The sequence below is a fragment of the Podarcis raffonei genome, chromosome 9, assembly GCF_027172205.1.
Source record: "Podarcis raffonei isolate rPodRaf1 chromosome 9, rPodRaf1.pri, whole genome shotgun sequence".
NCBI lineage: Eukaryota > Metazoa > Chordata > Lepidosauria > Squamata > Lacertidae > Podarcis > Podarcis raffonei.
In genome coordinates this window covers 49,569,346-49,587,047 of record NC_070610.1, presented here as the reverse complement: position 1 = coordinate 49,587,047, position 17,702 = coordinate 49,569,346, and the positions used below count along the sequence as shown (strand labels likewise).

At 40.1% G+C, this 17,702-nt stretch overlaps 1 protein-coding gene across 6 annotated transcripts in view; it reads right to left on the bottom strand.

The window, feature by feature from the left end:
- The window catches only part of SCLT1 (sodium channel and clathrin linker 1), a 50,339-nt gene that overhangs the window by 5,761 nt on the left and 26,876 nt on the right, over positions 1 to 17,702 (bottom strand). For all 6 annotated transcript variants that reach the window (XM_053403405.1, XM_053403404.1, XM_053403408.1 and 3 more), the window contains 6 exons: positions 15,736 to 15,810; positions 12,605 to 12,750; positions 9,909 to 10,101; positions 7,590 to 7,786; positions 2,153 to 2,231; positions 1,357 to 1,452 (listed from right to left, as the gene is read on the bottom strand). In XM_053403405.1, the coding sequence (XP_053259380.1) occupies positions 1,357 to 1,452; positions 2,153 to 2,231; positions 7,590 to 7,786; positions 9,909 to 10,101; positions 12,605 to 12,750; positions 15,736 to 15,810 (786 nt within the window). The remainder of the gene's footprint in view (positions 1 to 1,356; positions 1,453 to 2,152; positions 2,232 to 7,589; positions 7,787 to 9,908; positions 10,102 to 12,604; positions 12,751 to 15,735; positions 15,811 to 17,702) is intronic.

Below are 17,702 nucleotides of genomic sequence, written 5' to 3'. Positions count from 1 at the left end.
ACCCCGCCGCCCCTTCTCACAGCCGGCGTGCTGCTAAAGGATCCCCTGGACTCTCCCAGATTTTTCTACTCACGTGTGATCCTTGGCGCAGAGGCAGCCAGTGCACAATACCACAATACAAGGACGCGTCTCACCCGGCAACGATGCAGCTGCTACTGTCGGCTTTACCTCTCTTAAGCCGATGTGGAGAAAAGCTGCGCTGAACTATTCCAAGCAGCCACTTTCAGACAAAAGGACCTATGAGAATAAAGCCCACCCCTGTGCTGCGAGTGATTTCCGCCCGGGAAAGCTTGCAACTGAAGCTGCGCTGCAAGTGATTTCAGCCCCAGAAAGCTAGCAGTTGAAGTGGAGCTCGGACTCCAGAAGGAATTAAATTTCCTTTAGTGATTTCAGCTCAAAATGCAAACAGCAGCTGCAGCTTTGCCCGGAAGGATCAGCGCCTGCTGCGCTTAAGCTCCACGTGATAGAAGGAAAAAGGCACCAACGACGACAGGATCAGCTGGGAAACGTGGGGGCTAGCCGGAGAAGAGAGGGCGAGCCCCCTCTGCTCCGGCCCTAAATAGGGCAAGCCACGCCCCCCAGCCAGCCGATTGGCTGGCTGGGAGGCGTGGCCGGTTGGGATTCCCCTGTTCTCGCGAAGCAGCGAGGCAGGAGCCCCCGCCCGGGGATTCCCTAATCTCGCGGGGCTCTCCGGCTAGGGCGCGCGGCTGGCTGGCTGGCTGGAGAGGGAGCAGGTGGGGAGGAGGCGGGGGACGGCGGCGGCGCTCTGCTGGAGGGGCGCCTGAGATTATTGGGGGGGCTGAGCCCCCCCAAACAAATTATTGAGGGGGCTCGAGCCCCCTCAGGCCCCATGGAGTCGGCGCCAGTGGCTCTTCATTAAATGATCCAGTTTGAAGGCTGCCCAGTTCAAAGTGTTGGTGCTGACCTCTAAAACCCTAAGCTGCCTCGGCCCATTATACCTGAAGGAGCATCTCCACCCCCATCGTTCAGCCCAGACACTGAGGTCCAGCTCCGAGGGCCCGCGGGCGGTTCCCTCACTGTGAGAAGTAAAGTTACAGGGAACCAGGCAAAGAGCCTTTTCGGTAGTGGTGCCCGCCCTGAGGAACATCTACCCATCAGATGTCAAGGAGATAAACAACTATCTGACTTTTAGAAGACATCTGAAGGCAGCCCTGTATAGGGAAGTTTTTAATGGTTGATATTTTATTGTGTTTTAAATATTTTGTTGAGAACTGCCCAGAGTCGCTGGGGCAAACCAGTCAGATGGGTGGCATATAAATAATAAAATTATTATGATTAAAGATTTTTGGTTATGCAGCTGTAATAAGGGTGCTGATCTGATTTATTTCTAGATACCTGTTGAGATGCTGTGGTTGCCCTCTCTTCTGCCTGGCTTAGTCGCCTTTGAAGTCTGTTGACTTTCTCTTGATGTTCCATCATTAATTTTTCATTCTGTATAAATGAAATACCTCATTACAAATTTAAGTTTCTGTTATCAGATCATACATATTTCAGGAAACAAGGTTTAAGGAAGAGAAACTTGGTGAATGGCAAAGCCAGGAACCGACTAACAAAGGCAAACAAGGCAGGTTGCTCCTATGCATTGTGTCTAACCTTGACAGGGATTTCCAGTCTTCGGAATCTCATGACGCAACTCTTATATAAAAAACATAATTTTAAGGAAGTTACAAGTACAAATTTCAACAGGGAAGGGGTGGTGCTGGACTCCTGAGATGCTTCAATCAGTTGGCCTTCAAAGGAGATTAAGGACAGATGATAGGCTGTCCAGAGAGGCAGAACTATGAAGATCAGTACTTAGGAGGGCTAATTGTGACAGAATTTTTTTAGTTGTTACAAAAATTGAACTAGCCATTGCAGAAAAAAATGACAAGCTAAAGATCACAGAAAGGAACCATTACCTAGTAAAAAAAAGTAACAGTGCAAAATTAGCTATGAACGAAGCTGTATGTTTTAATAATAGTAAAATAAATGTTTCTAGCATTTTCCCCAGTGTGTATGATCACAAATAGGACAGAGTTTTCCAGCTGAAAACTACTCTAAGCAAACAAATGATGCCTACCAAGAGAGTTCAAGTTATACAAGATGTACATCTAGTTAAAGCACAGCATTTGGATAAGGATCATTCTCTTACCTCAATAACCTTTTCATTTGTTCTTTCCAGCTGACAAAGTACCTCCTGGGTGTAAATTTTTTGATGGCTCAGCTCACTTCTATGAAACAAGATCAAAGAAACTCATTAATGAAAATCAACATATATGTTGACCTAACTCATTTCCAGAGGTATATGGGACAATCATATATCTTTCAAATTCCTTCTTTCCAATGAAGTAGGAAAAGGATAGTACTTTAAGATACCAATAATGGCCATCTTTAGTACTGTGACAGTACTGTGATAGGACAGATTCACAACGAAGAGCAAAACAACAACAATTCTGAAACCTTACTTTTAACAAAAATCTAAAATGTCATTCACAAAAATAAAAACTTTTCATTAAGGACAAGGGACTTGTGGATTTCCAGGTGTTGGACTATAGCTCTAATCATCCCTGACCACTGGCCATGCTGGGTGGGCTAATGGGTATTGTAATCCAACGGCTGGAATGCCACATCCCTGCTTAATGTGATAAATTAAGCAATATAATCCTGTGGACGGTGTCCATCAAGTATTAACCTAGATACCACTTATGTCACGGTCTCCCTACAGGGACACATGGGATCCTGGGTAAAGCTGTACCTTCCAGAGCTAAAAAATGGGAGCAAACGGTCCACTAAACTCAAGGAAGATGTCTGTTGACTGTGCAAGGTTCTAGAGAGTGCACATGCCTTCCCACTCAGTTTTCTTCTCATCAAAGTCTGAGTAGCAACTCAGTTTTTGTTGTACAGCTAGTTTGGAGGCATTTTAATTTTCATTACTAGCTATGGTTGGTTGTCTTATTCTTCGTATTGAGCAAAGTAGCTCCTGCAAGAAGATTCACACTGTGTACAGGAAATCTTTACCTCTGGCCCTGGCATCTTGTACCACTGAGCAAATGCCAAAAGTCCTGCCTACTACCTCAAATTGATTAAAGAAGCTTGTAGAAATAGAACACCCTATCTCTGTGAACAGGCTTGCAAGCTTGAGAATGAGGCACCCCAAGCCCTTCTCCTGCAATGGATCTTGTCCCAAACGCTGGTTTGTCTGACCCAGGGTTTCAACTGCCCTACAAACGGGAGGATGTGCAGCTTTTGATGAACAATGCATTTTTCACACCCACAGAATACTGAAAGGAACAATGTGTTATAGGAGTGCAGGAAAAATCTACGCAGGCACACCTTATGTGTTATTTTCTATTTGTTTCCAAGATCCACAAATGGGGGAATCCTAGAAACCACACTGTCTTGGGCTCCAGGACTCTCACAGCATTGTTGTCTGTATTATCTGAAGTACTATGAGGAAACTATAGTCCACTACTCATCTTCCAGTGGCTCAAAAACTGGGGCACCCTGTACACATACAAGCTTCTGCAACAAACAGCAGTCATGTTACCAAAAGCTTGTTCATCTTCACACCTTCTACGCTTTATCTTCTTTGCCAATTAATCAACAGTTGACAGTTCACCACACACAACCGGACTGAAACAATCCTTTTCACTAAATGCTGTTTTGCACTAAACACTATTTTGCATTACTATTTCCCCAGTAAATGGACACCTATCATTTGCATTGATTGCTCAGTTTCCTAACCACACTCTACAACAACATCCCCACCTTATAACCATCTGTATATATGTCAAATAACACTTCATGCACCTAACAATTGAACTCTTGCACACAAAACCCTATGCCACGATACATTTGTTAGACGTGGGTGGCACTGTGGTCTAAACCACTGAGCCTAGGGCTTGCCGATGGGAAGGTCGGTGGTTCAAATCTCCATGATGGGGTGAGCTCCCGTTGTTCAGTCCCAGCTCCTGCCCACCTAGCAGTTCGAAAGCACATCAAATGCAAGTAGATAAATAGGTACCACTCCGGGAAGGTAAATGGTGTTTCCGTGTGCTGCTGTGGTTCGCCAGAAGCGGCTTTTTCATGCTGGCCACATGACCCGAAAGCTGTCTGTGGACAAACGCCAGCTCTCTTGGCCTATAGAGCAAGATGAGTGCGCAACCCCAGAGATGTTCGCGACTGGACCTAACGGTCAGGGGTACCTTTACCTTTAACATGGCTACCCTTTTGCGTTTGGTAATTCTAAAATACTAAGATAGTGAGAAGCAGTTGTCGTCCTCCCACCAGAAAGTTGACATAGTATAAAACTATCAGAGCGATAATCAGTCCCAATTGTTCCTACATATTGCAGAGAATTTGCCTCATTAAAATAGGTAAATGAAGTTTGCAGAAAATTGCTCAAGTGTCTACCACAAAGGCTTATGTGTGGAAAACAAAGGTGAGCTGTTTAGTAGTAGAGCAGAAAAGATAATAAATCTGCCAGCTGTGGGAAGTGTTTAATGCAAAATTCTCATGTGACACATACAGCACATTCCAGATGTTTTCTGTTGACTTATGCCGTAATATGCTTCAGTTATTCTTAGTAATTATATATTTTGTAGACTGCCAGTACCTGCAGCTGTTTCTCATTCTGTTAACATTTTTAATCAATATCTTAAAATAAACAGTTATGGCTGCCAAGTATTACAGAATTCCAGCCAAAAATAACGTGGTAGAAATGAAGGGGTGGGGGACTCAAAGGTCCCTAAATATGATGTAATTTATTTAATAGACTAGATGGTATGTCAAAAGAACACTGCTCTAGCTAATACCTAATAATGAACAACTATACTATCCCAGAAGGATCAGTCTTGGAAATCATGAGAAAGCTGTACAACCAAAAGCTTAAAGATACAAAGATACAACCATGATTCAGAAAGAACGCCTATGAAACTCAAAACTGATTTATTCAAAATAGTGTTAATTTAAAGGGATCCAAACAGCTGCACAGGAAGCTTTTCTCTGCCCCCTCTCCCATGCTGCATCATTCACTGCCTGAAATACTACTCTGAGAAGTTGGAGAATCCTGCAGGGAAACATCTGATGTGGTACAATGAGCTCCTGTCAGAGGAAGAAACTGCAGGCACTCCAGTGTGCACAAGGTGACTGGCATCCTGGCCTTAACCTGTTAGTCTGTGCCTAGCCTCAAACACCTAAGTCTCAGTGGATTCAATAGGAATTACATTTCCCCAGCTGAAGAAATGTTTATAACTAAAGTGTAAGATTAACAGCTATTCTTACTTGATTTTGAGAGAGGAAGGATAGTATAGAAATGCTGGTGATAATGTTATTACGATTAATAATAGGTTGGCTCATACCACGACCCCAAACTCCTCTGTGATTTCACAGTACAGTTTGTAACTGCAGTAATGAGCAAAATGGACTGTAGGATTACAGGTCATTATGATAGAAATAATGCCACTGAAGATACTGGGGAATCTTTGAAGAGCAACACAAACAATTTAAGTGACCCATTTTCATTTATTCCTGATTTTTATAGCCTGCTTTTCAGCCAATTAACTTCCAGAGTGGCTCTCAACATGATAGGGCTCCTTAGTAAGGTGAAAGGATTTTAATAAATGAAAGGCACTGAGGTCACTTTTCAACATTAGGAGCATGCACAATTAGCATACGCTGAATCTGCATTATCGAGATCTGAGGATCTTAAGACACTTCAAGGAACTCCCTTGGAGACTTGTTAAAACTGAACCTGGAAATTCTAAAAGACCTTCCCTTAATGCCTGCGGCCACATGACTCTATGTACTTTAATGGGTATTTTATGTAGGATTTATCTGTTTGTTTCAAGTATCTCAAACTTTGGGAATGGGTGTTGTAAATTGGCATGCGTGTTAACACACACACACACACACACACACACACACACACACACACACAATCTCTCAGTCCTATCCTGAACAAGAATAGGATTGCTACTCAATCCTTTAAACCTATGTAACCTTAAGTGATGATGTAAGTATAACTGCCATGATATTATAAGGGAGTCCAAGAAACAGGTGGAGTTCAGGGTATGGTGGAGGGAAAAAAATGATGAAGTTGCTATCTTAGTTAGAATTTTGTCCTCCACTGGGAACTATGAAAGCAAATATCTACCCCATAGGAGCCCACAGAAACCCCAAATGATCTCAAATAGGCACCACAGGGTCACAGTACAGATGGGGCTCCTTACTGGCCAAACTACCCTCACTCCATGCACCTGTGAAAACAATGCCAAATGCAGTAACCAAATAGTATATAACATATAGCCACTATTGCTACTGCTTGGCAAACACTTATGACTTTACCTTAAAAGTTTAGAGCTAATGAAGGTGTGACAGAGGCAGGGCCAGAGTGGTATGTAGCTCTGTAATAGTAAGAGGCAGTGCCAGATTTAGGGTGGTGCGGAAGGTTCCCCTGCACAGGGCAATGAGCTGAGGGGGCACAAAATTAAGAAGATCCATTTGGGGGCACCACATTTCGGCCTCTCACAGAGTGCCATATTACAAAAGATAACCAAATCCATCCTGTAAGAGGACAGGTGCAGAACTCTCCTTGCATCTGCTGCTTACCTCCCCATGAGTTGTGGTATGGGAATTCAGTTGAGAAAAATAACTGCCTAGGGAGGAGAGAAGGTGCAGGTGCATCTTTTCTTGTTAAATCAGACTATGCTACAATTTCCAGGTCCTGACTGCAAATGGGACTTCCTAGTTTGAGGCGCTAACTACAAAGAACATTCAGTAAGCTTCTTCTAAGCCACCTTTGAATCTCACAGGCACTGTTTCAGAAAGAAGCCAATTAAAGTTATTATGAACAGCTTACTGATTTTTTTGGGCACACCACCATGTTTCCCCCCCTCCTTTGAGTTGAAGATTTAGAAATACCTGCATACAATGATCAGAGCTCCATGTTGCAACAGAATCTGGGGTTTTCACAGCTAAACACTTATTCAGATTCAGCAAATACTGACTCGGTTGCTATTGCCTGACCTCAGTGACCACTTTGGGTGCTAATACCCATCTCCTGCAGCTTGACTGCATGAGGCATTGATATTGCTCTTCCACTGCTCTACCACTTCCTTGAGCAGCACTGTTGATTTTTGGAATCACTTCAAAAGTTAATGAGAACATGCCATGTTCTAGCCACTGTTGAGAAGAGGCAATAAGGCAGGGTTTCTTTCCTTCCAGAAGCAGGGCAGGGTTGAACAATAGCCTCACTTTCCAAGAATAGGATAGATTTTATAGTTTATCCTGCTGCATCTTAAGCTGATTCAGAGGACCAGGCTCCATTAATAAACCTTTCTGAACTGCAGTGGGGAAAGAGTTTTCCCTGCAGCAATGCTTATCTATTGGAAGCTTTACATCTACCTTCTCAAAGATTTGCTCTGTTGGCAGCTATTATTTCTGGACAATCACAAAACAGAGGAATGTTAATTAAAATCTAAACAAGAACAGTATCACACCTACATTTCCTGTCTGAATTATGGTCCCAGCAAATCCATACCCAGCTGCCTGCATTTGTTAAAAATGCCAAACAAAATTGTATTACTTACTTTAAACTATTTATTCTGGTTTCTGTAGCTTCTGTTAGTTTCTTTGTTTCCTCCTTCCACCGGTTTGTTGCTTTCTGTTGAGCTATCAAGAGGCGTCTCAGCTCAGCAGTAGACTTTCGATGCACGTCTTCCATCTCTTTCAAACGAACTTCAGACCCATGCTCTTTTATTATATGCTCATTCTCCATTATGCTTATCTATAGAAAAAAGTAAAATAAGTTTAAAGCCTCACATTAGTTCACGGTAGCTTTTGTCTTTTGACTAAAGGACTGAAGTTTGGTCATAACATTATGTTTGCTGACTGGGAACAGTTATGGACCACCGGTATAAAGTTTACGGCATGTAATGCCTTGAGAGAGAACATTATGAAAATGATTTATAGGTGGTACATGACCCCAGTCAAGCTTGCAAAAATTTATCATATGCCCGATAATAAATGTTGGAAATGTAAGGAAACTGAAGGTACTTTCTACCACCTTTGGTGGACGTGCCCAAGGATCAAGGTATTCTGGGAAATGATTTATAATGAAATGAAAAAGGTGCTTAAATGCACGTTCGTGAAGAAACCAGAAGCCTTCCTCCTGGGCATGGTAGGCCAATTGGTGTCAAGGAAAGATAGGACATTTTTTATGTACGCTACAACAGCAGCAAGAGTATTATTAGCGAAGTATTGGAAGACACAAGAACTACCCACACTGGAAGAATGGCAGACTAAGGTAATAGACTATATGGGACTGGCTGAGATGACCGGCAGAATCCGTGACCAAGGGAAAGAGACGGTGGAAGAAGATTGGAAGAAGTTTAAAATTTATCTTAAGAACTGTTGTAAAATTAATGAATGCTAAAATGTTTTGGGTAATGCAAAATAGAATTGCAGCGATTAGCAATTGGATATGAGAAATAAGATTTAAAGAAAGTATTATATTGAAATTAGGGGATGCTGAAAAGATTGATAACAGGGATGCAGAAAGGGGAGGTATGGGGAAGTCGCTGAAAGAAGGCTTAAGAAAGGAAAGGTTAAGAAATTATACGTGTTTACATGTTTGTATGTCTTGTATTGTGTTGTATTGTCTTGTATTATGTGTGGAAAAAACCAATAAAAATTTAAAAAAAAAAAGGACTGAAGTTTGTTTGTTTGTTTGTGTGAACATACTGACAATCAGGCTATATCTATCTGCAAAATATTACTGGACTTTTAATTGTGGATATAAGCTGAAAGAGTTCATTTCAGAATGAATAACTAATCTGATTGAAAAGAGAATGCAGATTGTCACGCTTGGATCACCCATGATGAGTAATAATTGTTTCTAGGTGTGCAGATCTTTCATCCTTTACTCATTTCATCACTGAATGCTTGAATCCCTGCAGTAAAAATTCTGTATGAAGCCCTGATTTATCTTTTAGGTATCAGAGCAAAAACTTGAGGCTGTCACCAAGTCTCCATCCAACAACAGCTAATTAGTTCAGCCAACTATTATGCAAGCTCCACGTGTAAAGTGCCGAAGTGAGCAACTGAAGGGCGATAACCAACTATGGAAGGAAGAAGACAAGTTTATGTGTAACTTCGCTGCAAAGAAGAGAAAACGGAAGAGAACGGAACGGAAGAGAATTAGAGGCAGTTAAGGAATTAGAGGCAGATGAAAAGAAACAAAAAACAGGAATCTTCTCTTATAAGCACAGCATATAAGAGAATTAGGAAGAAAATGAAAGGGATAGGCAATAGTGAATCTGAATCATATCAAAATTGAGGTTGGTAGAGCTGCATGTACAAAATGCTCCTTATCCCTTTTTTAAAAGTGATATCAATAGGCTTTAGGCCAAAATTCCCCTTGCATTATATTGTGTTGTGCATTTTCTAGACATTTAGGCTGTATAGCTCTCGCTATAAAAGAAGACTACCATGTTAGTCTGTTTGCATTATGTATGATTTTTAAAAAAGTTTTTGCTGTCTGGAAGAAAATTACTTGATTGGGAAAAGAACCAAGTGGCACATAGTTATCAAGTCCTCCTAACTACTGCCTTCAGACACTGGAACATTAATGGAAAAGTCAGTTGTGTCCATATCTTACATAGCTGGGTTGACATGTGGATAAGAAACATTATTATAATTGCAAAAGGTAATTTTAGTATATTTTGAAAAATATTTTGAAAAATTGAAGGAGACGAATAGAATACAAAGTTAAGGAATATTAAACTATGGTGATAGAGCTGTCGTGAGAAATTGGACACCCTGTCTGTTTCCTTGTACACAGATTTCTCCTTTCATTGAATCTTCGAAGATGTGACGTCAAAAATAAAATACCATATAAACACAAATACCTTTAATTTTGCAGCTTGTTGTGCCTCCACAGCCAACTTTCTCAATTCTTCCATTTCTTTTTGAAACTGCTCGTTCTCTTGCTGGAGTTTTAGGCGCTCTTCACTGACAGAGCCACAGTTCTTTCTTTCGGATTCCAGAATACTTTGCAACTTGTAAATCATTTCCTGACCACTGTTTCTCTGTTCCTCATAGCTTGAAGTCGAGGAAGGGAGGAGAAATTCACAAACAATACTTGGTAATCCATTATTGAATGGAAAGGTAGGATACAAATATGTTAAACGAATGCACAGAAATTAATATATTAATTAAGGTGAATGCATAACACATACAATGTTCAGTAGTGTGGAATTTGAATGATCAAAAGGCTTGACAACTAAAAAGCGAAGTATTCCCCACTAAGTTTCATTTTTTTTGATATGGAGCCTCTCTGCTTAGGAGGACTTCCCTGTTTATTACAGTTATTATATGGGAAGCTCTGGACATGCCTTGAAACATTCTCAGGGCTTTGAATGAGAGCAAATATGAAATACAGCTAGAAAATTTTGGAGCAGGTTACATGAATAACTTTTTTCCACCAAATAAGCTTACAGCTGAGATCATTCTTGTTGATCTTTCAAGGTTTCATAAGGTGGCAACAACAATGAGTGTCTTCCATTGCAGCCCCCTTCTTCTGGAAATCACCTGCCCCAATATTGGTTCAAATACTGCTTTAAAGCTGCAGTCTTAGAGACACCTTCCTGGGAATAACTCCCACTGAGCACAGTATGACTTACTTCTGTGTAAACATTCAGAGGGTTGCACTGTACATTATTTAGCTTCATAACATTTCAGAAGACTATGGGAGGGTATTGAACTTCATGGTGTACTATTTTAAATATGAGCCTTTTCATCTTCACTGTGATGTGTTTTTTGAATGCTATTACAGTAAGTCATAGTATTTTTTGAATGGATGTACTGTGCTATGATATAGGGAGGATAATTTGATTAAACTTGATATTAGTAGAAGAAACTCAAACTGTGTAGGCAAATAAAATTATTCCTGCAGTTTTGCAGCTACAGCAAAAGTTATCCTAGTTAGCTTCAAGCCTAGCCTAAGGGATATGAATATATTACCCCGAAAAAAGCCTTTACCAAGTTACAAGTAAAAGAAGGACCTTCTGCTTTCTATAGTCACAGTGCTGCAGGGCCTCCCTCACAGAGCATAAGTTATAGTGAAACACCTGTAACAATGTGACTCTTTTCTATTCAGTTGTAATGGGGGGAAATGCTTTGCAATTCCTTCCTTCTTAGCTGATCTGAAGCATGATGCTGTCAGCAGCAATAACATTCTAAGAGAAATGTACTCTTCTTATAAGCATTCAACACTTGTACACACACCGTGGCAGGTTCTGTGTGGTCAGAAATAGGTTGGCTTCAACAGCATCCATGACAGCAATATATGTATTTCCTTAAATTTGTGTCTTGGAGGAAGTTTATCTAAGGCTTCTGTTTCTGAGAGATTATATAGGGCTGGTTCTACCTGCTGTATGAAGCCATACAACATGACTGGCTTCAAACTTTTGAGTATTTCCTTTTGTTGCTTTCATTTACTAGCACCACTTTTATAGTGCATACTCATTATTGTTTTCAGAAAAAGTCAAAATTAAAAGAATCCTTACTCATTCAAAACACACACGCTATAATGATAGGTAGTGATCTGAACTCTTGTATTGCTTCATAGCTGACTTTAATGCCTCCATGAACTTTACTAACAATAAGTACGCACTTGTGTAACTGTTATACAGTCAGACTCATAAGTTACGTGTTTCATGTTACTAAGCAACTGGGCCTAGATAGTAAAATCTGCCTGTTTTTATTTTAAAAATTGGAAAGAGACTGAGTGCCCACAGATTATGAGACCCTGGGCTGCAGTCTGCTCAACCCGTATGTAAATTTGGCATTGATGAGCAGGAAGAAACCAATGTGAGCATCATGTTTCTTAGGGTGGCCATACGTCCAGGAAAACCCAGACCTGTCCTTTTGCGGGGGCGAACATGCCCATCTGTGCGGATTTTTACATTTTAAAGGAAATATCTGGGTTTTGGGGCTTAGACTGCTCTGTATGCTCCAGTCACTGCCAGCCCAAGCTGGGGAAAGAGACGCATGGGAGCTGCGGTGGCGGTCCTGTGTGCTTATTTCCATGGCTCGGGCTGTCCTCTTTTTTGCTCTTCAAGATATGGCAACCCTATCTAAGTTTCTGCTCTTCCTCCTTCCCCTCCAGTATGACAGAGATTAGTTGCACTTTCCACAAAACCTGACTTGTTATGCATGACACAGAGATCATAGTTTAAAATGAACTCTAGTTCAGTTTCATAACCCATGGTTTGCAGCTGGTTTGTTTAGAAACTGGCCAAACCTTTCTTGAAACCACAATTTCTGGTTTGCACATGATAAGCCAGGTTTCATGGAAAGTGAAATTGTGCCAAAATCCTCTTCCTGGCTGCCTGAGAGAAAGGGTAGAGCATGCAACCCCAAGATTCCCACCAGCTCATTCAATGCTTGTGCACATGATGTTAAACCAGGGTTTACCATAACATGAAAAGATGGACAATGGATATAAAAACAAATGACAAAAGTTTCAATTCAAGGGACTTTCCAGTGAAGTATTACTGAATGAACGTCAGCACTTGTTCATAAGTAAATAGTGATTACTTACTTCATTTCAAGTTGCTTAATTTTGTTTTGTGCTGTTTGTAGACTTCGTTGCAAATCATCTTTGGCTAGTTCAGCAATGAGACACCTTTGGTAAAGCTCTTCTAGTTTTCTAGAATCGCCTTCATTTCCTCTACCTTCACGGTACACCTGATTGAAGTGTTTAAAAAAGAAAATTCAGGTAGATCCTTGTAACAACAACCACGCCACTGGTGTTACACAATCAACCACTTTATAGTTCATAGTTTAAATTTCAAGATAATGGAATTTCATTTCTACAACGACTATCCTTTTCCAATGGAAATTATCCCAATACCTATTCTGTTATCTTTCTGGCTTCAGACAAGGTACCATTACAGTGGTACCTCGGGTTACATACACTTCAAGTTACATACGCTTCAGGTTACAGACTCCGCTAACCCAGAAATAGCACCTCGGGTTAAGAACTTTGCTTCAGGATGAGAACGGAAATCGTGCTCCGGTGGCGCAGCGGCAGCAGGAGGCCCCATTAGCTAAAGTGGTGCTTCAGGTTAAGAACAGTTTCAGGTTAAGAACGGACCTCCGGAACGAATTAAGTACTTAACCCGAGGTACCACTGTACTTTACCCAAGCTTTTCATAGACTAGTTAATGTATTAATTTGATTATAATTATTAGTATGGTTGACTCAGTTAGGATATGTGAACTGCTTTTGCTGCTTTTGATTGCTTTTAGCCCATTTTAGCCCATTATCTGCTGCTGTTGGTTTTGTACTGATATTTATTTCTTACAATTTATTATATCCCACCTTTTAGGATACAAATCCTTGCAAGATGGCCTACAAGAAATATTAAAGCAAATAAAGCTCTTCAGCAAATATCAATATATATATATATTATATTGGCTGGGGAAAGCCAGCCAGATGGGCAGGGTATTATTGGTTTTATTATTATTGAAAGGCATGAGGATCCTTTGCCCAGGGAAGCTGGTGGTAGGACCTGGTGGGGAGTAGATACCTCAGCTGGAACAGACTGAGGTGGTTTCCTGCTTCCCTCTCTCTCCTATATTTTTGTTAAAGTGGATTTTACCTTCTTGTGATCTGCCTTGAACACTACTGTGCAGCAGAAAGGCAGCATAACAGACTTTAAATAAATTGTGTGAACTGCTTACCTGTAACCCTCATCTCATCAATCTGTATAATTTTTTGCTCATACTCCTTTAAGGTTAGTTGCATTTTTCACCTAGTCTTTTAAATGGGGGTTTTCTAGAAGATAAATTATAGAGAAATGCTCTTTCACAGAAAACAGCTTCTGTAGTCAGAGTAATTATTTTCCTTACAGAAACAGCTTATTGCAAGAAGCAGGATGATGAATCCATGGAATCTGCTCTGCATATAGAAATCTTATATCACATAGCTAAATCTTGCACTTAGGCCTTGCACATGGAAATTCATGTGGCATTTTTCTTTCATTCACTGCCCTCTGGACTGTTGTCATTTTTATAATTCACTGTTAAGTTAATCTTAAAAATGCTTTATGAAAGTTGCAGCAAGAAAAACAGAGCTTGGATAAAAGTGATTTTTGGTAACAGATTACACCCATCTTCTAATTCTTCAATACTTTTTTCACCAATTCATTGGGTTTTTAGTTAAACAAAGGATATTGTCACTGGATAGTTCATGGAACTGTTGTTTTACTATGAGTAATGACATATAAAAGCTACTGGTATCTCATCTATTTGCTCATCAACTCTAGTCTAAGTTTCCAAGTGATGGTATACTGCTGAGGCTAATGTGAGGTTGAACGTTCCCAATTCAAAACTGAGCTCTGCCTTGAATTCACAACTTCTAAGTCCCAGCACCCCACTCCATATCTGAGATATAGGAATAATATAACATACTAAAGCAACAACACTTAAGTGGAGCAATTCTTATTGAACTCAACGGGGCTTACTTCAGATACATAGGGTAAGGATTGTGCTCTGTGTTGTTGTAAGGATTCTATGATAATGGGCCACTTCAGACATCATACAACATGGTTTATCAAGATGGGAATGAGCCATATTAAGCCTCTATGCATTCCACCCTTCCCTTTCCTCCTCCACTTTGAGAAGGAGGTAAGTTTTCACTTCCATTATCGACTAACCACACTTCTAAAGTGGACTCTAATCTGTAATGAATCTTAAATATTGTTTCTGAAAACAATTCAGCTTCTTAACCCATGATTTCAAGTTGTTTAGATTAACAAATCACAGTTATGATTCATCACAGTTTGTAGTATATGGACGAAATGAAACTATTACTTATAAACAACAGATGTGCATGCTTCTGATATCCCCATAGAAATGCCAGAAGAACAGAAACGAAGAAGCAAGAGCCCAAAGCTTGCTATGGCTTGATGCTGTCATTTTGAACCATGGTTCATCATGACTGAATCTCAACCCCTATTTCCATGGATCTAACTCACTTCCCCAATACAGAACAGTGCCCTGAACATTTCTGCAGTTCAAATGAAATCCACGATAAGCATGAAAGTAACTGGGGGCAGGGATAATGCTTGATACTAAGACACATGTTCTGTATTCTCTCCAGAATGCATTCTTCTTGTACTTTAACCCCCTCCTACTACCAATTATCTTCCCTAATTCTGTTACGCATTCCAGACACACAATAAATTCCATGATGCAACCTTGATCAAATTTGCTCTGCATTCTTGAGACACACATTCTATATTGTGCAGCCTCATAACATTAAGCCACATGAAACAATCCAAATTGTGGAGAAAATCTGTTTCCAATCTCTGGACTGGCACAACTTACATCTCCTCCCAATTTCTCAGGGATATCTGGAGAATCCTTTTCTGACAGACAATGGCCTACACATTAACTTATTATCTCCAGAGACAGCTGACCTATATCTTTATAAGCTAACCAAAGAACTATGCTATGGGTCAGCCAATGTAGATGCAGCAGACTAGACATTCCTACCTCAACAATAACTTTGTATTTACCTCAAAAAGGTTCCAATGTTTTGTCCTCTGTCTATTGTATCCCACATGCAAATATTAGAATTTTCAAGAAATATAAACTTAGGTATTGGCATACAGATTATCATAGTACATACTAATACATGAAAACTACTATGGTAACAGTTTTTCACCTTCTCTAGCTCTTCTTCCACAGTTTGCCTTTCTCTTGCACTCCGCTCAATTTGGATCTGCTTCTCTTCACATTCCTACCAAAGAAGCAAAAGGCAAGCATTAGGGAGGAAAAGGAGCAAACCATATACAAGTGTAACTCTGCTTGGCAAACAATGCCAGGGTTGTGTCATCTAGCACCTGGTATGTGGAGTAAGCACAAACATCACTCATTTTAAGCTTCCTTTAAGTCTTCTCTGTCTTGCATTTTCTCTACCTATAAAACAAGTCACATATATATACTAGTAGTTTAATCTTAATCAGGTTGTTCTGTTGGGACAATAGTTTTTGAAATATTTATAGCACTTGTAGCAAATTAACATACAAGTAGCTTGTCATATAATTGATTATACACATGATTTTGTTTTCTCTAACACACACTCAGAAAGTCATGACTGGAACTCACAATGTATCATTGATTCCAAAAGAGGAAGGAAGAGTTCAGAACCACAATCACAGTGTAGTATTTTGACATCCTCATTGATTTCCATTTTTAAAATATAAGTATGTCATATAACATACTTGCATATAACCCCTTGTAGAGAAGAATGACAGGTGCACAAGACTGCTTTCACAAATTATGAAAAGTTTATTTTTTGCATTTCTTATATTTGTACATTGAAAGAGTAAGCTACATTGTCTACTGTATATATGCAACTTTAAAATGCTTCCTTCATTTCCATTGCTCTTCATCTGAAACTTTGACCATTAATAACCACTCCTTTTATATCCAAACTTCTGAGAGGTAAGTGCAGTTGCCTATGCAGTGAAAATGATGTCATCCCTACACAACTGTGAGGTATCAACAGAGCTGGGCAAACTTGAAACGACAAAAAAATAGTTAGAAAAAAAGTCCTAAGGGGGAAAGGAACCTCAAACCAGCCCAAATGAAGAATGGGCAGACTCAGTGGCCATTTAATGCTGGTTAAAGGTGGAAAGGAAAACCCTAAAAACTAGGTGGGAGAATGAAATCAGGAAATGTGGAGGGCATAGCTGACTAACACTAAACAAAAGCATTCTACATGACATTTTGTTAGCAGATGCTGAAAACAGTACAGCAAAGGTGTCTGTATAATATCAATGGGCAGGGAGTTCCAAAGTGCAGGTGTTGCCATGTCAAAGGATTAATTCCTTGCAAGTGTGGAAAGAATGTTATATGGCACTGTAAAAGTGCCATATTCCACAGACTGAAGTTCCACAGCCAGTTCCACAGACTGAAGCAGTCTAGTGAGCATGTACCTCTATGATATTCTGGAACACTTTAAAATATGTGAGAACTGCTGTTGTAAGTTTTTATTATAATGGTATCATCTTTTCCTGCTGGCTTAATTTTTTTATGGTTGTTGGTAGTCTTTTTTTGGTTACTAGAAGCAATCTAGAGAATACTTTATTAACAGGTGTCATACTAATCTAGTAAGTAGGTAAGAAAATAAGCACAATAAAAATACAATGCTAGAACAAAAAAATTGAAAGGGGGGGGGATATTCCACAAAAAATTGCAAAGTTGGAGGGAGGATGGGGGCAAAGGGAGAATTAACTCCTTTATCTCTTTTTATCCCTTAAATGACTCTTTCTGTCGTGTTCCCCTGTTGAACTCCTAATCCCTGTTTACCTCAGAATCCCCAGTCAGGGAGACACCTATATTTTAACATGACCTTGCATCCAAGTACAGTTTCCCTGCCCCCGCAACAAACAACACTCTTTTTATCTTTTTCATCTTCTGCTGAACCTCCTCAAAAGCACAAGTAGAAGCTCTGATGAGCAGAGAGAACCTTCATTTTTAGCTTTTTCCTCAAAAATCTTTACTACCATGCTAATAAAGAGAGCTTGCATGAAAACTTGGTAACAAAATAAAATGTTCACATATGTAGTACTTTGATAAGAATACACCAAAATCCTCAAATACTGTTGAGACTTTAAGACTTGTTCT